The 17,224-nt window shown below is 47.3% G+C and overlaps 1 protein-coding gene across 1 annotated transcript in view; it reads right to left on the bottom strand.

Annotated features, from left to right (window-relative positions):
* Positions 1-17,224, bottom strand: part of BMS1 (BMS1 ribosome biogenesis factor) — a 105,289-nt gene that overhangs the window by 76,587 nt on the left and 11,478 nt on the right. Inside the window, exon 3 of the mRNA XM_063958738.1 lies at positions 4,821-5,011. Within this exon, the coding sequence (XP_063814808.1) occupies positions 4,821-5,011 (191 nt within the window). The remainder of the gene's footprint in view (positions 1-4,820; positions 5,012-17,224) is intronic.

Here is a 17,224-nt window from a genome sequence, read left to right as displayed (position 1 = left end):
AAAAAAAAAAAATTTAAACACCAGCCGACTCGCAATCCTCACACCCCAACTGTAAATCAGCTACGATGTTAGAGTTGGTATTCGCTTGCTTCCGTTTATTTTTTGCGGGATCTTTGAAACAGAAGTCCCTTGAAAATATAAATTGTAAAGTTTGATTACTTTTCAGGAGATCCTCATATACTATATATTATACACCAGCAGAGGGAGCTGTTACCTAACGATCTCCCTGCTATATTATACTATGCACTATGCAGGCAGTGCAGCAGGGGGAGCTAATTCTTAATAAACAACCTTCCCCTATGTACTCTACTGGGGGGAGGGGGAGGACCCATCCATTACCTCAGCCTGGCGCCATAATCATTAAATATGGCCATCACTAAATGTCCTGCAAGACTGCATGGAAAAATATGCTGCTGGTCAGGAACCCTAGCCATTAGGCTATATGAGCTCCACTTGCTGCTGCCTCAGATGTCGCTGCCACCCCTTCCTCACGGTATGGAAGCACTTGTATGTCTAGCCCCCTCCCGCTGGCCGGCGCGCGCCGAGTCCACTATCTGGCGCTCTGTGAGGACACTATTTGGCGCGCTCCGGACCCACTGGCCGGCGCGCGCCGGGACAGTTTCCCGTAGCGGCGCCTGTGCTCCGCTTCGGCTGTCAGTCTTCGTCGCTGTGCAGAGCGCCGCTCTGCCATCTCTCCGTGCTCACAGGGAGGAAAGGCCGAGTCCCGCGCCGCACTCTGCTCCAGCGCCCGCCGCTGTAGCTGCAATAGGGGCTATATTACAGGAGGCAGCAGTGATAGGTTACATTGATATATTACAGGAGGCAGCAGTGATAGTTTACAGTGATATATGATATTTTAGTAAGGAAGGTATAAAAATAAATAAAAATACATGAAGGACCCTAAGCTACTTCTTTCCTTCGACCAGTACTCACTGTTAGAAGGACTTGGAGGATCTCCTGTGAAGAGAGGCAGGTCCCTTCAATAGGGATCTTTGTCTCTCTGATATTAGGCAGCCTTGTCCCCCTTTTATTAGGGTTACGCAGCCCCTTTTAGATTTTTAGTCAGGAGATCAAGTGCTCCACGTGCTGTTACCTCCAGCACAATTTTTCAAACTGAGGGAGGAGGGATGTGAAGGGGGGGGAGCCGGCTGTGCAGACAATGCTAATTTTAGATTGTGCCACACCTCCGGTTCAAGGCTTCACACCCCTACTGTATAGGACTCCAGTGTCCCCTAGTGGATGAAAGAGAAAGGAAGTGCTTCTGCCGCTCTTTTTGACTCAGCGTCAACTTGCCATGACCTAAGCCAAAGAACACTTCTGGCTGCAATAGTTGCTGCTGAGATCCTCGAGTTACCTTGCCCGATATCTCTAGCTGCTTCTCCTAGGTATATAGCCGATTCCTTAATATGTTCCGCTAAGATCAATGCTTCTTCTAACAGAACTCCCTCTTGTAAGTCCTTTATCAATTTGGTGGCCCAATGATCCACTGCCTTGTTCACCCAGGAACTTATCAAGGTTGGTCTAAGTGAGACACCTGCATCCGAATAGATGGACTTCAAAGTGGTGTCCAGCTTCTGGTCAGACGGGTCTTTCAACGAAGTTGCTCCCAGAACAGGTATCTTTTTGGACAATACAACATGTAAAACATAAAAACAGCGCTAATAATAAATCTAAAAAATAGGGGTTTCCTTAAAATAAATCACATACGTTTTAATGTTATTCAACATACATATAAAAAATGCTCTCACAAATGTGAACCATAATAAATAGAGCCTCTAAGGCCAGTCTCTGACCACCGACGTTTTGATATAAATATGCACACCTCTTGGTATCAGTAATGTCCCTGTGACCGGTCACATTATCAACAGGATCCTTAGTTTTAAATCTGCAGGTATGTCCAATCTTGTGGTATAATTACCAGAATTGCAGTGGATTGGCCGGGTATCCCACCTAGCGAGGGTCCAGAGGCTGTCTCCGATCCGACGCAGATGTTTGGTGGTTTTCCCTCTATTAATTTTCCACGTCCATAGATTGAAGAATGTCCAAGATGGTGATGACTGCAATGGTATCCTGAAGGTGGCTTTAAGGTGTCTGGGTCGGGGCTGGTTCCCTTACGCGTTTCGCTGGCGTTTGGCAGCTTTATCAAATGGATACCATTGCAGTCATCACCATCTTGGACATTCTTCAATCTATGGACGTGGAAAATTAATTTTAACCTGCCAACTCTATGCACAGGCACCCATCTCAACCAGGTTCCTAAGCGCCATTTTGAGTGGGTGCCTTACACAATTAAAATCAGCATTTGGCTGCACCCAACTCATAAGGTGCTCCAGATGCTGTCTGCCTTCTAGTTAAATGCCCTGAGCCCCCAGATCCGCTTCTTACTGCGGATCCGCTCCACTAACCTCCGCTGTAAACTCCCTCTGTCCTGCACTGAGTGAGCTATGCTGTTGCGCTGTGTACGGTCAGCACGGCAGTGTAGAGACTGCGAGGGGAGGGAACGTGGGGGACGCTGCTTCGCTGGACATGGCCGCCACAAATTGCCTTACACAAGGAGGCTCACTCACCAAACCGGAGCCCCAGGATACGGCTGTCTCAGGAGGAACAGTGCCTCTCAGGTTAAGCGCTGTTCTCCTTGCACAGCTTGACGCTGCTAGTGTGTAACCCGGACCCCACTTCTCTCATATAAGTGGCAAAGGGTTCCTGAGGCTGAGGGAACTAAGTCCCATGAATAAAAAAAGCAAAATAAATTAAATAAATGAAAGTAAATATAGACTGAGCCGGAACTCAGTCAGCAGTGACCGGCTCCCTCGGCACAAATTCAAAACTGAGGGATGATGGGGGATAGAGGGGGAGGAGCCTGTTTCACTTCTTAGATTAATATTTAAAGTGCCAGCTCCCTGTAAGCCACCATCATCACCCCACGGTCTTGAAGTTGTGCCAGTGTCCCCTAGTGACTGACAGAAAAATAGCAATTTCATAGGTACCGTAACTGGCTAACATGTGTGCACATCACTAGTAATTGAACTGACCTCATAATATCTTGCTACAACTGTTATAACATCATCTGGGGGCACACACAATTAGCCACAAACTATGACACGCAGTAAGATATTAAGAGCAGGAAAACTACACTTATATTTGCTCACATCCCATAGAGCAGAGGTGGCCAACCCGGTCCCTGAGATCTACCAACAGTTTAAAATTCCAGACCACCTAGCTGGTGCACAGGTGTAGTTATTACTGACTGTCACATTATTAAACATGTGGTGTATTCATTTCTAACCGACACATTCTACAGATCCACAGGTGATCTGGAAAACGGGTGTGGTATGGAAGGTAGATAGTAACTAGGTCGACCACTATTGGTCGACAGTAACTAGGTCAACAGGGATGCTAGGTACACATGTTCTAGGTCGACAGGTCAAAACGTTGACATGAGTTTATGCTTTTTATGGGTCGTCTTCTTCGTAGTGTGACCGGGAACCCCAATTAGTGCACCGTGTCCCCTCGCATGGCTCGCAGGTTACCGTTCCGAATTGTGGTCCACGTGGATCGTTAAGTATGAACAGGTTCAAAAAAAGAAAAAAAAAATAGCGAAAACTGATGTCGACCTTTTGACCTAGAAAATGTCGATCTACAGACCCTGTCGACCAATAGTGTCGACCGAGAGACCGGCTCCCCTGGATAACATGACCTGCTGGTAATTCTCGGGGACCAGTTTGTCCACCCCTACCATAGAGGAATCACCTTCTAAAAAAAATATCCAATATTTTTTCTTGGACATCCGTTTGTCTGGACTGGAGAATCATGTTTAATAAAACAAAGAACTGGAAACTACCATTGTTAATACAGATGTATGTTCTCATATACCACTGCCGCAGTAGCGCAAACATCCCTTCTCGTGCAATTCTTTCTAAAAAAATATATATATATATACTTTGGTTCGAGTGTGTGTCTTAATGCAACAACTAGGACACATCAGGAGACTGCTCATTAATTTGATATTCGACACCTGTGTCACCGATTCTCTTTAGTTGTATATGAAGTGCTACGATACAGCGCCTGCAGATTTTTTCATGACTAGTACCTTTGTGTTTCGTATACGGACTCAGTCGGACATAGATATACTGTACAAGTGTCATATCAAAATAATCAGTTCAGTCTCATGAAGGATATTTTGTTGCATTGCACTGTAACTTAAGGGCCCTACACACTCATCGACCCATCGCCGAGCTGCCCAACGGGCGATACGGCAGCAGGGGGAGGTGACGGGGGAGTGAAGTTTCTTCACTCCCCCCGTCACCCAGCTCTATAGCAGTGCATGTTAATATGGACGAGATTGTCCATATTGGCTTGCATGCATAAATTGACGGCACCAACGATGAATGAGCGCGGGGCCGCGCATCACTCATCGTTGATGCCTACACACTGAACAATATGAACGATATCTCGTTCATCCATGAATGAGAACGTTCATATTGTTCAGTGAAATCTTTAAGTGTGTAGGGCGCATTAGACATTCAAGCAAAAAGATGCTACACTGCCCGCCGCAGATCACTCTCACTAGGGGTCTCATGCCGTATTAAGGCTAGGTGTATGAGGACATATCTGTTTGGCGCGATTGCCACCAACTTGTGACCATCAATACTGTAGATTTTTCCTCACCCCTCAGAAGCGATGTTCACCAACCGTTAAACCAATTGTTGTATGCAACTGCACATTGCTATAATTGCGACCATACATTGAAATCCTCTTTTTAACTCTACAATAACGAATGCAAAATGTAAACACAAGAAATTAACCCTTTCAAGCCTCACCAGAAACAATGGTCACAGGTCCTCGGATCTCACTCAGCTTCTGCTTGGTGAAGTTCTTGATTAAGCAGCGGATCAGGGTGCTCTTTCCAACTTTCGGGGGTCCAACAACCACCACAACTACAGGAGGGGGCTCTAAGGGCGTGCGATCCACCACTGGGATGTGATGCTTTTTTGTCTTTAGGTCCTGTGTTCTGTGATAGGAAAGTAATCCTTCATTGTCTTTACATCCATACAAACACATCTGCAGCAATGCTAAACTAAATATTATTAAACAATAACAAATATGTATCAAAACAGGAAAATGTCTGCACTTCTGTATCCATTAACAAACAAGTACAGTAAGATGTACTCAAATTTAAATCGCAGCAACACTATCAATTTTCAAACTAAAGATAGGAGGAGGCTGTAACTTCTGCCTGATGCCACATAATTATTACCAGTTATTTAGATAGTACACACGCATATATATACATCTTCTGCACAGAATACAGTCCTTGCCCAAGTGGCATCAATAATGGGTGCAATGTGCCCACACCCCACACATTGCACCCATGTTTTAATACTTATCTGTCCCCAGTCCCCTGACAGCCGAAGAATCCACAGCAAAAATCACAACCAAAATGGCCGCTATGCAAGCACAGTAGTAACATTTGTCTCTGGCACAATGCCGGAGCCTACTGCAGTGGGGAGAGGAGGGGGCCCACCCAGAATCTGCATGGGGCCCCCTCTGTTAAAATGCTCCTGCTCAGTGGATTTACTTTATAGACTCCCCACCCCATGTGTGCCTACAGATACACACACATACACACTAGGTTCACTAGGAAAAAATAGAAATGTAATACCTACCTGTAATTCCTTTTCCCATAGTCTGTAGGGGATACTGGGATGGTATTAGTACCATGGGGTATAGTTTGGGTCCATTGGAGCCTTGGCACTTTAAAAATCTTCAGTGTGTGCTGGCTCCTCCCCTCTATGCCCCTCCTGCAGACTCAGTCTAGAAAACTGTGCCCGTGGTAATGGACATACTTTGAGAGAAGGATAACATACAACAGCAGCAGTGAGGCAACGAACCAACACACAAGAGTAATAAAGGATAGCTGTGCTACCAGAACAAAGGATAGCAACGCTAACAAGAACAAAGGATAGCAACGCTAGCCAAAACAGGAACAGGAACAGCATCAGCAGACCCAACCAAGAAAACGTACAACAAGGTATGCAGGAAGAACATGAAGCACTGAGGCGGGCGCCCAGTATCCCCTAAGGACTACGAGAAAAGGAATTACCGGTAGGTATTAAATTCCTATTTTCTCTAATGTCCTAGGGGATACTGGGATGGATTAGTACCATGGGAAAGTCCCAAAGCTCCCAGAATGGGTGGGAGAGTGCAGAGTCCCCTGTATAACCGCTTGACCAAACTGAAGGTCTTCACCGGCCAAGGTATCCAACTTATAGAACCTTACAAACGTGTTCGAACCAGACTACGTAGCAGCTCAGCACAACTGCAAGGCTAAGACGCTACGGGCAGCCGCTTAGGAAGAACCCACTGACCTAGTGGAGTGGGCCTGAATAGAACTCGGCAGCAGTAATGCTGCTGAAGAATAGGCCTGTTGAATAGTCAACCTGAGCCAACGAGCAATGGACTGCTTAGAAGCAGGACATCCAATTTTGGTAGCATTGTAAAGGACAAAGAGGGAGTCAGACTTCCTGTGACGAGCGGTCTTTTTGACATAAATCCTCAAAGCCCGAACCACGTACAAGGACTTTGGAGCAACCGATACGTCAGACAACACTGGAACCACTATTGGTTGATTAATGTGAAAAGCTGAAACCACCTTCGGCAAAAACTTTGGGTGAGTTCTGAACTCCACCCTATACTTGTGAAATATCAAATAAGGGCTCTTACAGAATAAGGCCCCTAATTCCAACACACTCCTCGCAGAGGCTAACGCAATCAACATGGCAGTCTTCCAAGTCAAAAAATTCAATTTCACCCTGTGTAGAGGTTCCGATTGGAGAAAGGTCAGTACCACATTGAAATCCCACGGAGCCGTGGAAGGGATGAAGGGCGGTTGAATTCGAAGGACACCCTTCAAGAACGACTGTACCTCCGGAATTACAGCCAGTTGCCTCTGGAAGAAAATACAGAGAGAAGATATCTGAACCTTGATGGAGCCTAACCTTGGGCCCATAACCACGCCTGCTTGCAGAAACTGGCCAAGTTGAAATTCTACCGTAGAATGGGGGTAATTCAGACCTGATCGTAGCAGCAAATTTGTTAGCAGTTGGCCACAACCATGTGCACTGCAGGTGTGCCCCAGCGCCTTTGACTCAGCACGATTTGGGCTGCTTCCTTGCACAATAGCACCCTCCCATCTCACATGCCGTCTATAAATAGCTTAGTGTGGTGGGCAACTATTACGGGCATGCTACTCCAGGGCCCCCCAGCTGTTATTTCTCTAACGCCCGGTTTCTGGCAACCTAAAAGCTACCGGGGATACCCTATCTGATCCTTCATTATCCCTGACGCCTCTTTGTGCCCAGTGTCACGGCTCTCGAAATCGGGGGTCGCCTCCTGAATCCCTGCGGATTGAGACCCATACACTCCTTGAATGCCGAGACTTTGGAGGCGTGGTCTGGCTGAAATACATACAAAGTGTGCCATCTAACTGGGATTTTACCCATCGGAATCAGCCTCTCTCTGCTGATCCCCCACTCGCAAGAGAACTGAACATACGTAGCACAACTCTCTGGACGCTACCCGTGGCTTCCGTTCATCAGTATCATCAGTAATAGCAGTGGACTCCTACTAGCGGTGTCCCCCGGGCGTACCACTCCTGTCGCTACTAACACGCTCTCCGTTTTTGGCCTCCCCTGAACCTATGCCCTGCTAATTTCTAAATGTCGCCTCCAAAGCTTCTTCCTCTAAGCAAGAAAGCTTCTCTCTGCAGTACCACTGGAACAACTTCACCAACCTCAGCCATGAGCAAATCTCAACACAAGAATAAAAACGGGATTCAAGCTGATATCACACACCACTTTAATGAGCACAATAAACCGGGCCCCTCTAACTCCCAACCAACCTCTCCCAGTCAACCCGCTGGCCCCGACATGGATCAGGACGAAGCACCGGCCACCAAGAAAGATATATCGGACCTTAAGACTCTTCTGGCGTCTCTCAATACCGCTCTCACTACAGAACTCCATAAAGTTGCGGGTGAACTAAAACATCTCCGCTCTCGATAAGCACACCACAGCGCTGGAGACCACCTCCTCCCAATACTCCTCCTTTCAATCTGAAATATTCAAAGACCTGGAGTACCTCAGCCGTGAACTCGACTTCCTGAAAGAAAAGAATGAGGACTTGTAGAATAGGGAGATGCACAACAACATTCGCGTGAGGGACATCCCTGAGTCTGTGGTTCCTGCTAATCTCTCCTCCTACCTTACTCACTTTATTATCTCACTGGTACCATCCCTTCCTACTCTGGATATGGGCATCGAACGCACGCATCGCGCCCTACTCCCCAAACCTGAGGGCTCTGAGCCACCTAGGGATATGGTTCTCAGTTTCCTGTCCTTTTGCATCAAAGAACACATCCTATCAGCCAGTCGTAACTCTCCCCCGATACCCTTCGAAGGTACGAAACTCCAGATCTTTCAGGACTTAGCACCCATTACTATAGCCAAATGTAGGGATCTTCGGGACATTGCGCTGACTCTTCGAGAACACGGCTATAAATATCGTTGGGGCTTTCCTTTTCGCCTTCTGGTGGATGTCCATGGTCACCAACATGTCGTGCGCACCCCAGATGAAAGTATAGGACTACTCCAGAAACTGGATCTGCGACCTGCCTCCTGTTCTTCAGCTGCAATGGGCACTGATGTCACCTGATCAGACCTTGCACCGTTTGTTATTCTATGTCCCTGCTCCCTTTCATATAGTGGCCCCTTACGGGTCATACTATTAACAAGTATATTGTTATGATTTTTTTTAGCACTGCTATATTTTTGGAATTCTGAGGTATTGTATCTTATATGTTCCTGTTGTGACTGCAATTTACTGTTTTTTACTGTCTCTGTGTCTACTCTTGCCATTTGACGATGTCACTTAGGGCCGGGACGCGATTTTCTCAGTCTACCTCCCTCCCCCACACCAGGCTACGCCCCTCCTATCTTTAGGGTGTTCCCATGCAGTCTCTTATAGATTTTCCCCCTAGCATCCTCTTCTGGGGTTTATTTTATCTTTCCTCGCTCCCTACCCAGAGCATCCCCCTGTTTTTTCTGGGTGTTCTACATTTGTGGCTGATTTCCCTCTTTGGGAAGTCTATACCCACATTTTGTTTTCCCTCTCTCCTCCCTCTCTTGTACTGATTGACTTACTCCGACATGATAATGGCCATTTCCTCATACTAAAGGGTCACCTTAACGACAAAGACATTATATTGGCTTCGGTTTATGCTCCCAACACGGGTCAATCTGCATTTTTTCTCAGTTTTTTTTCTAGAACTACACAATTTTCACCAAGGGAAGGCTATACTGGGGGGGTGACTGATACTATCCTTTCCCACCCCCTTGATCACTCCGGTAACGCCCACCTTCCCTCCTGCCCTGCTAACTCCAAGACCTTAAGGAGACAAATGGTCGAGGCTGGCCTGTTTGACACTTAGAGGGTTCTCTATCCCACAGTCAGGGACTATACCTATTACTCCCTCCCTCATGATTCCTATTCGAGAATAGATATGCTCCTTTGTTGTGCTTCTTTGACCGCTTCCCTTACTGATTCGACCATTTATCCCACTCCCTGGTCTGACCACTCTGCTGTGGTAATCCACCTAGACCTAATGTCCACAAAAACGGAAAGGCATTTCTGGAGGCTTAATGAAGCACTCCTGAAAACTCCCAGACTTCCAGGCTACCATGACCTCTAAACTATCTGAATAATTTGAGACTAACACTACTCCCGACGTTTCTCTGAGCACGATTTGGGAAGCTTCTCACCGTAAAAAGACCCAACTAGCCACCCTCTCCACCCTGACGGCCCAAATCCAGCAATTGGAAGCCGACCATAAACGAACCCACTCTGTCGCAATATTGAAACAGCTTGATAAGGCGAGAGGTGAGTTACATAACACCCTAGCAGAAAAAACCCTACGCTAGTTAGGTCAAACATTTTACGATAAGGGTAATAAAGCCGACACCCTACTAGCTAACAACTCAAGGGCTAAAACGTGCTGCACAAGCCATAGTCTCCCTGAAAGATAAAACTGATACACTCTATTATGGCACTAGCACTATCAACCAGATCTTCAAGGAATACTATGAAACTTTATACAACCTCCCATCACCCCCTAACCCTCCTGCATTTTCACAACATTGTAAAGAATATCTTGCCTCTTGTTTCCTTCCAGCCCCTAATCCTCATAACCTACTTGGTCTCAGCCAGGATATTTCTGAGGAGGAAGTCGCACAGGCCCTTAAATCCCAGAAACCATCTAAAGCCCCCGGCCCAGATGGTCTTCCCATGATTTATTACAAATCCTTCACCCCCCTCTTAGTTCCCCATCTTGCCAAACTGCTCACCTCCATACTAGCTGGATCCTATTAAGCCCTGAATCCACAAAATCCAAAATTATAGTCATCCCTAAACCGGACAAAGATCACACACTCTGTTCTAGTTACAGGCCCATTTCTCTTGAACACTGACCTCAAACTGTTCGCTAAAATCCTAGCCAACAGACTTAAAACAATCTTACCAACCCTGATTGACCCAGATCAAGTGGGCTTTAGCCCCCATCGCCAAGGGCTCGATAATACCCATAGAACCATCAAATTAATCCTCTCAAACTGCCTTTGGTAATCCTAGCAATGGATGCCGAAAAGGCATTCGACCACGTTATTCCATACCCTTGAAGCTTTCAGTTTCAGTGACCGTTGTCTTCATGCTGTCCGGACTCTATATTATAACCCCTCCTCAGTGGTCACGTCCAACGGTGTCTGCTCAGCGAGCTTCAAATTAGGTAATGGCACTAGGCAGGGATGCCCCCTCTCGCCTTTGCTCTTCGCACTCTGTATTGAACCGCTAGCTGCACGAATTAGAATCAACAGTGGCATCTCCGGTGTCTCTCTGGGCAACCAGCACTACAAAATATCATTATTTGCAGACGACGTTCTTTTTTACTTTGACTGACCCTCCGGTCTCTCTTCCTCCCCTGATGCAAGAACTTACACAGTTCGGCACCCTTTCAGGTTACAAAGTCAACAGGGAAATCCGAGGTGCTGTCTCTACATATCCCACGTCAAATACGCTCGAGTTTAGAATCCACTTATAATTTTCAATGGCGACCCAACCAAATTCGGTCCCTTGGTATAAAAGTCACCAAGCCATACTCCCACCTATATCAAGCCAATTACACCCCCCTTCTCAGAAGGCTTCAACGAGAAATAGCGACCTGGAAATCCCTATACATCTCCTGGATTGGAAGGCTCAATGCAGTAAAAATGAATGCTATTCCAAAATTATTATAGTTATTCCAAACGCTTCCCATTCCGGTCCCCACACGCCCTACAATCCCTACAAGCTCTATTCGGGAGATTCATTTGGGCAGGCAAAAAAAACGAGATTGACCTGTCTAGTATTGTCCAAATCTGATAATGGTGGCATAGGCCTTCCCCTGCTACAAAACTACTACTATGCCACACAACTGAGCCACATTATTTCTTGGCATCCCCCCACCCGGGTCTAAAAAAGTGGGTCGACATTGAAAATGCATTAACTCCTGATCACAATCTAGCTCTCTACCGTGGTTGCACCGTATTCACCGACCAGCTTCGGCCTATTCTCATCCCTCTATCCACTTCACCCTGACAACATGGGATACAATCAACAAACGCTTTTCCCCTTGCAACTTATCCTTCCCCTCTAACATCTCTTTGGAGACATCCCTTATACCCGATGGGATTCTCAGGTATTTGGGCTGCTCCCTGGCTTTCAGCCGGTATCACTCGTTTTATGCACATTGTCGGACAAACAGCTCCACCCACATTTGCAGATTTTCAGGAACGCTATAATCTTCCCGCTGCCCTACACTACTCTTATCTGCAGATCCACCATTTTGTTCATACCCACTGCCACTCCAGAACCCGCCGCCAACCCTCGCTCTTTGAACGTCAATGCCTACACTCGCGGTACTATTTCAGTGCTATACCACTCTATTCCGTCCCCCAAGTCCCCTCACAAAGAACCTTTCGAAATAGCCTGGAAACGCGACCTTGGGATACAACTTGTCAACGAGGAATGGTCACGCATCCGACAACGGATCGCTAAAGCCTCCATTAATGTCAGCATTAGGGAAACGGCCTATAAAGTATACACCCGTTGGTACTTGACCCCAATAAACTTCAGCGCATATACCCACACTCCTCAGCTCAATGTTGGCGAGGCTGCGGCATGGTAGGCACCTTTTTCTGTATCTAGTGGGAATGCCTTATGGTCCAACAGTTCTGGAACACGGTGGTGGCCTTTATGTCTTCGGTCACCTCCTGTTCTGTGCCAATGAACCCAGCAATATTCCTTCTCCACTTACCCCTTTGTTTGGCGTCAAAATCAGAGAACAAACTGATCTTTCATATATCCAATGCTTCTAAACTCCTAATTGCCAAATTACGGCTATCTCCCACACCTCCGACCAAGAACGCTCTAATTAATAGATTGTGGTACATTTCCTCCATGGAATATATCACCTCCCTTCTCAACAATACTGTATCCGCATACCATCAGGACTGGAACCCATTGTACTCCTTTCACTTTTCTCCTCAGCCAGGCATCCCCTCTCTACCCCTTTCCTCCTCCTAGCACTGCACTACCCCCCCCCCCCCCCCCCCCCCCTCTGCCTCGCCTCTATTTTACTGGTTTCTTCTAGGTTTTAATTTCCCTTTTTATTTTTTATGTTCCCGTTCTCCTCTAGCCTATGCTTTTTCTTTCTTCTTCCCATTAGGAATACTGTTTTTTTGAGATGTTTGTTTTTCCAGACTCTCTTTTTACCACACTATATTGTTAACGCGGCAGAATTTATTACATCATATTGTTATATTGTTCAGTTCTTTTTTGACAGCTGACTTGTGTGACTGATTGTACTTTACACTTTATGCACTAATATTACTGTTGATTTCCTTTTCCAGTCATGTAATATTCTTCATAATACCATAAAATAAATTGTTTAAAAAAATAAAATAAAAAATGTAAGAATTCCTTGAACGTATTCCCTTTTGAGTCTTATTAGAACTCTGGGAATGAAAGGCATTGGAGGGAACAGATATACAAACTGGTAAGGTCATGGTGCCCTCAGAGTGTCCACCGCTGCAGCCTGGAACAGTAGCGATGCAGCTTCTTGTTGAGACGAGAAGCCATCAAGTCTATCTGCGGACAGCCCCGCCGGCGAACCAGCTGTTGAAACACCTGAGGGTGAAGGCACCAGGTTGTGCCTGCTGAGGAAGTCCACTTCCCAGTTGTCCACTCCCAGAATAAATATGGATGATATGGCCCTTACGTTAGCTTCCGCCCAGAGGAGTATCCTTGACACCTCTCGCCACTGTCGTGGTGTTGTCCGACTGCACATGTGTGGCTTGATTGCGGAGGAGATAGGAGGCCTGCAGAAGAGAATTGTAAATTGCCCTGAGTTCCAGAACATTTATTGGAAGCGAAGACTCCTGACTCAACCACTTTCCTCTTGGGTCACAGCTCCCCAACGGCGGAGGCTGGCCATCAGTCTTCAACAGAGTCCAAGACTGGGTTCCAAAACTCTGACCTTCCACAAGGTGAGAGACTTGTAACCACCACAGCAGGGAGATCTTCGCTTTTAGCGACAGAAATACACTGCTCAAAAAAATAAAGGGAACACTTAAACAACACAATGTAACTCCAAGTCAATCACACTTCTGTGAAAACAAACTGTCCACTTAGGAAGCAACACTGATTGACAATCAATTTCACATGCTGTTGTGCAAATGGAATAGACAACAGGTGGGAATTATAGGCAATTAGCAAGACACCCCCAGTAAAGGAGCTGTTCTGCAGGTGGTGACCACAGACCACTTCTCAGCTCCTATGCTTTCTGGCTGATGTTTTGGTCACTTTTGAAAGCTGGCGGTGCTTTCACTCTAGTGGTAGCATGAGACGGAGTCTACAACCCACACAAGTGGCTCAGGTAGTGCAGCTCATCCAGGATGGCACATCAATGCGAGCTGTGGCAAGAAGGTTTGCTGTGTCTGTCAGCGTAGTGTCCAGAGCATGGAGGCACTACCAGGAGACAGGCCAGTACATCAGGAGACGTGGAGGAAGCCGTAGGAGGGCAACAACCCAGCAGCAAGACCGCTACCTCCGCCTTTGTGCAAGGAGGAACAGGAGGAGCACTGCCAGAACCCTGCAAAATGACCTCCAGCAAGCCACAAATGTGCATATGTCTACTCAAACGATCAGAAACAGACTCCATGAGGGTGGTATGAGGGCCCAACGTCCACAGGTGGGGGTTGTGCTTACAGCCCAACACCGTGCAGGATGTTTGGCATTTGCCAGAGAACACCAAGATTGGCAAATTTGCCACTGGTGCCCTGTGCTGATGAAAGCAGGTTCTCACTGAACACATGTGACAGACGTGACAGAGTCTGGAGACGCCAAGGAGAACGTTCTGCTGCCTGCAACATCCTCCAGCATGACCGGTTTGGCAGTGGGTCAGTAATGGTGTGGGGTGGCATTTCTTTGGGGGGCCGCACAGCCCTCCATGTGCTCGCCAGAGGTAGCCTGACTGCCATTAGGTACCGAGATGAGATCCTCAGACCCCTTGTGAGACCATATGCTGGTGCGGTTGGCCCTGGGTTCCTCCTAATGCAAGACAATGCTAGACCTCATGTGGCTGGAGTGTGTCAGCAGTTCCTGCAAGACGAAGGCAATGATGCTATGGACTGGCCCGCCCGTTCCCCAGACCTGAATCCAATTGAGCACTTCTGGGACATCATGTCTCGCTCCATCCACCAATGCCACGTTGCACCACAGACTGTCCAGGAGTTGGCGGATGCTTTAGTCCAGGTCTGGGAGGAGATCCCTCAGGAGACCATCCGCCACCTCATCAGGAGCATGCCCAGGCGTGGTAGGGAGGTCATACAGGCACGTGGAGGCCACACACACTACTGAGCCTCATTTTTACTTGTTTTAAGGACATTACATCAAAGTTGGATCAGCCTGTAGTGTGTTTTTCCACTTTAATTTTGAGAGTGTGACTCCAAATCCAGACCTCCATGGGTTAATAAATTTGATTTCCATTGATAATTTGTGTGTGATTTTGTTGTCAGCACATTCAACTATGTAAAGAACAAAGTATTTAATAAGAATATTTCATTCATTCAGATCTAGGATGTGTTGTTTAAGTGTTCCCTTTATTTTTTTGAGCAGTGTATATTCTGGTACATGTGCAGGTGAGACCCTGATCACTTGTCCAACAGATCCAGCTGGAAAGGATGGGCATGGAATCTGCCATACTAGATTGCCTCATAGGAGGCCACCATCTTGCCTAGTAGGCGGATGCAAATGTGTACCGAGATCTTGCGGGGCCTGAGCACAGAGCTTTGTCCATGGGAAGGAATATCTTCTTAGACACTGTTAGGAGATCATCTAAGTAGGGGACTATGTTTATTAGGAGATCGTCTAAGTAGGGGACTATGTTTACTCCTGCCATGCGGAGTTGCAGCATCATCTCCACCATGACTTTTGTGAATACCCTCGGAGCCGTGGAGAAACCAAAGAGTAAAGCCTGGAACTGGAAGTGGTGGTTCAGTATAGCGAATCTGAGATAAGCCTGATGAGGGGGCCATATCGGGATGTGTAGATATGCATCCTTGATATCAAGGAATTCCCCTTCCTCCAGACCAGAAACCACAGCTCTTAGAGATTACATCTTGAACTTGAGCACACATAGGTAACGGTTCAGAGATTGGAGGTTCAAGATTGGGCGTACCGAACCATCCGGTTTCGGCACCACGAAGAGGCTTGAATAAATTTTCCTGTTTTGCAACAGAGGAGGGACTGGAACAATAACCTTTGTTTGTAGAAGTTTTTGAATGGCGACCTGCAAGGTAGTGCTTGCTACAGGTGAAGCTGGTAAGCCTGACCTGAAGAATTTGTGAGGAGGGAGTGCTTGAAATTCCAACCGGTAAACTTTGGGATATTAGGTCTCTTTCCCAAGGGTCTCGGCAGGATTCTGCCCAAACCTGGGCGAAATATTGCAGTCGAGCACCCACCTGATAGTTCCCCTGCAGCTGGGGCCAACCGTCACGCGGAGGGCTTAGTGAAGGAAGAACCGGATGTCTGGTCCAGGGATCCAGTGGCCACTGGTCTGCGAGATTTTCCTTGTGTACCTCTAAGCTGCATTGGAGGCACCCCTGGCACTGCCTCGAAATCTGGCCACACGAAAGGACTGTAAAGAGGGGCCGGGGTAAGGCCTTCTAGCCGGAGGAGCTGCAGATGGCAGATAGGTGAACTTGCCTGATGTTGCTTGCGAAATCCACTTGTTTAGTCCTTCACCAAACAATGCATCTCCCGTGAAGGGAAGATTCTCAACGTCTTTTTTGGAATCAGCATCCGCTGTCTGTTGTCGCAGTCATAGTGCCCTGCGAGCTGATACTGCCATAGCCGTGGAGGGGGCATTAATGAGGCCTATCTTCTTGATTGCCTCACTCATGAAGTTAGCAGTATTTTGGATATGTTGCAATAGAGTTAGGATCTCATCCTGAGGCATAGTATCAAACCCTTCAATTATATTACCAGACCATTTGACCATGGCCCTTGTGATCCAACCACAAGCAATGGTGGGTCTCTGTGCTACTCCCACCGCACACCGCAGTACAAGGTATTTTCAGAGGGTCCTTGAAGGAGCAGCGCTTCCCTGCATGCAGCTTAGAGTCTGATGCAGCAGGAAATAGTGCCTTCTGAGCCGCTGGTCCCACTCTCCGGGAAGCCCCGCCCCCTCAATGGCACGCCGTCCCTGCAATATATTTATACTGGCTTTTTATGTTTGCATAGAAAATTGGGTTAAAACCCCTTTACTACACCAGTGCCAGTCTGTGGATATGCAGCGGGTACCGCAGCTGCAGCGCTGCGTGACCGCCGCACCCTCATGCCGCCATAATAACCGGAGACCCCGGTTCCAGTACTCACCGCACCAGCGTCTTCAGCTCTGTTAGGGGTGGCGGCATGCTGTTTGAACGCGCACACACCCTGGGGGTAATGCGAAACACCCCCTCCTAAGTGCCACGATGCAGGCAGACTGATGCCAGCCAGTGCTGCCTGAAAATAACAAAATAAAGTTTTGAAGAAAACTCTCTGGAGCTCGAGAGAATGCACCCAGCTCCTTGGG

Source organism: Pseudophryne corroboree, chromosome 3, assembly GCF_028390025.1.
Source record: "Pseudophryne corroboree isolate aPseCor3 chromosome 3, aPseCor3.hap2, whole genome shotgun sequence".
NCBI lineage: Eukaryota > Metazoa > Chordata > Amphibia > Anura > Myobatrachidae > Pseudophryne > Pseudophryne corroboree.
Note: the sequence above shows the minus strand (reverse complement) of the source record. Positions and strands in the feature narration are given on the sequence as shown.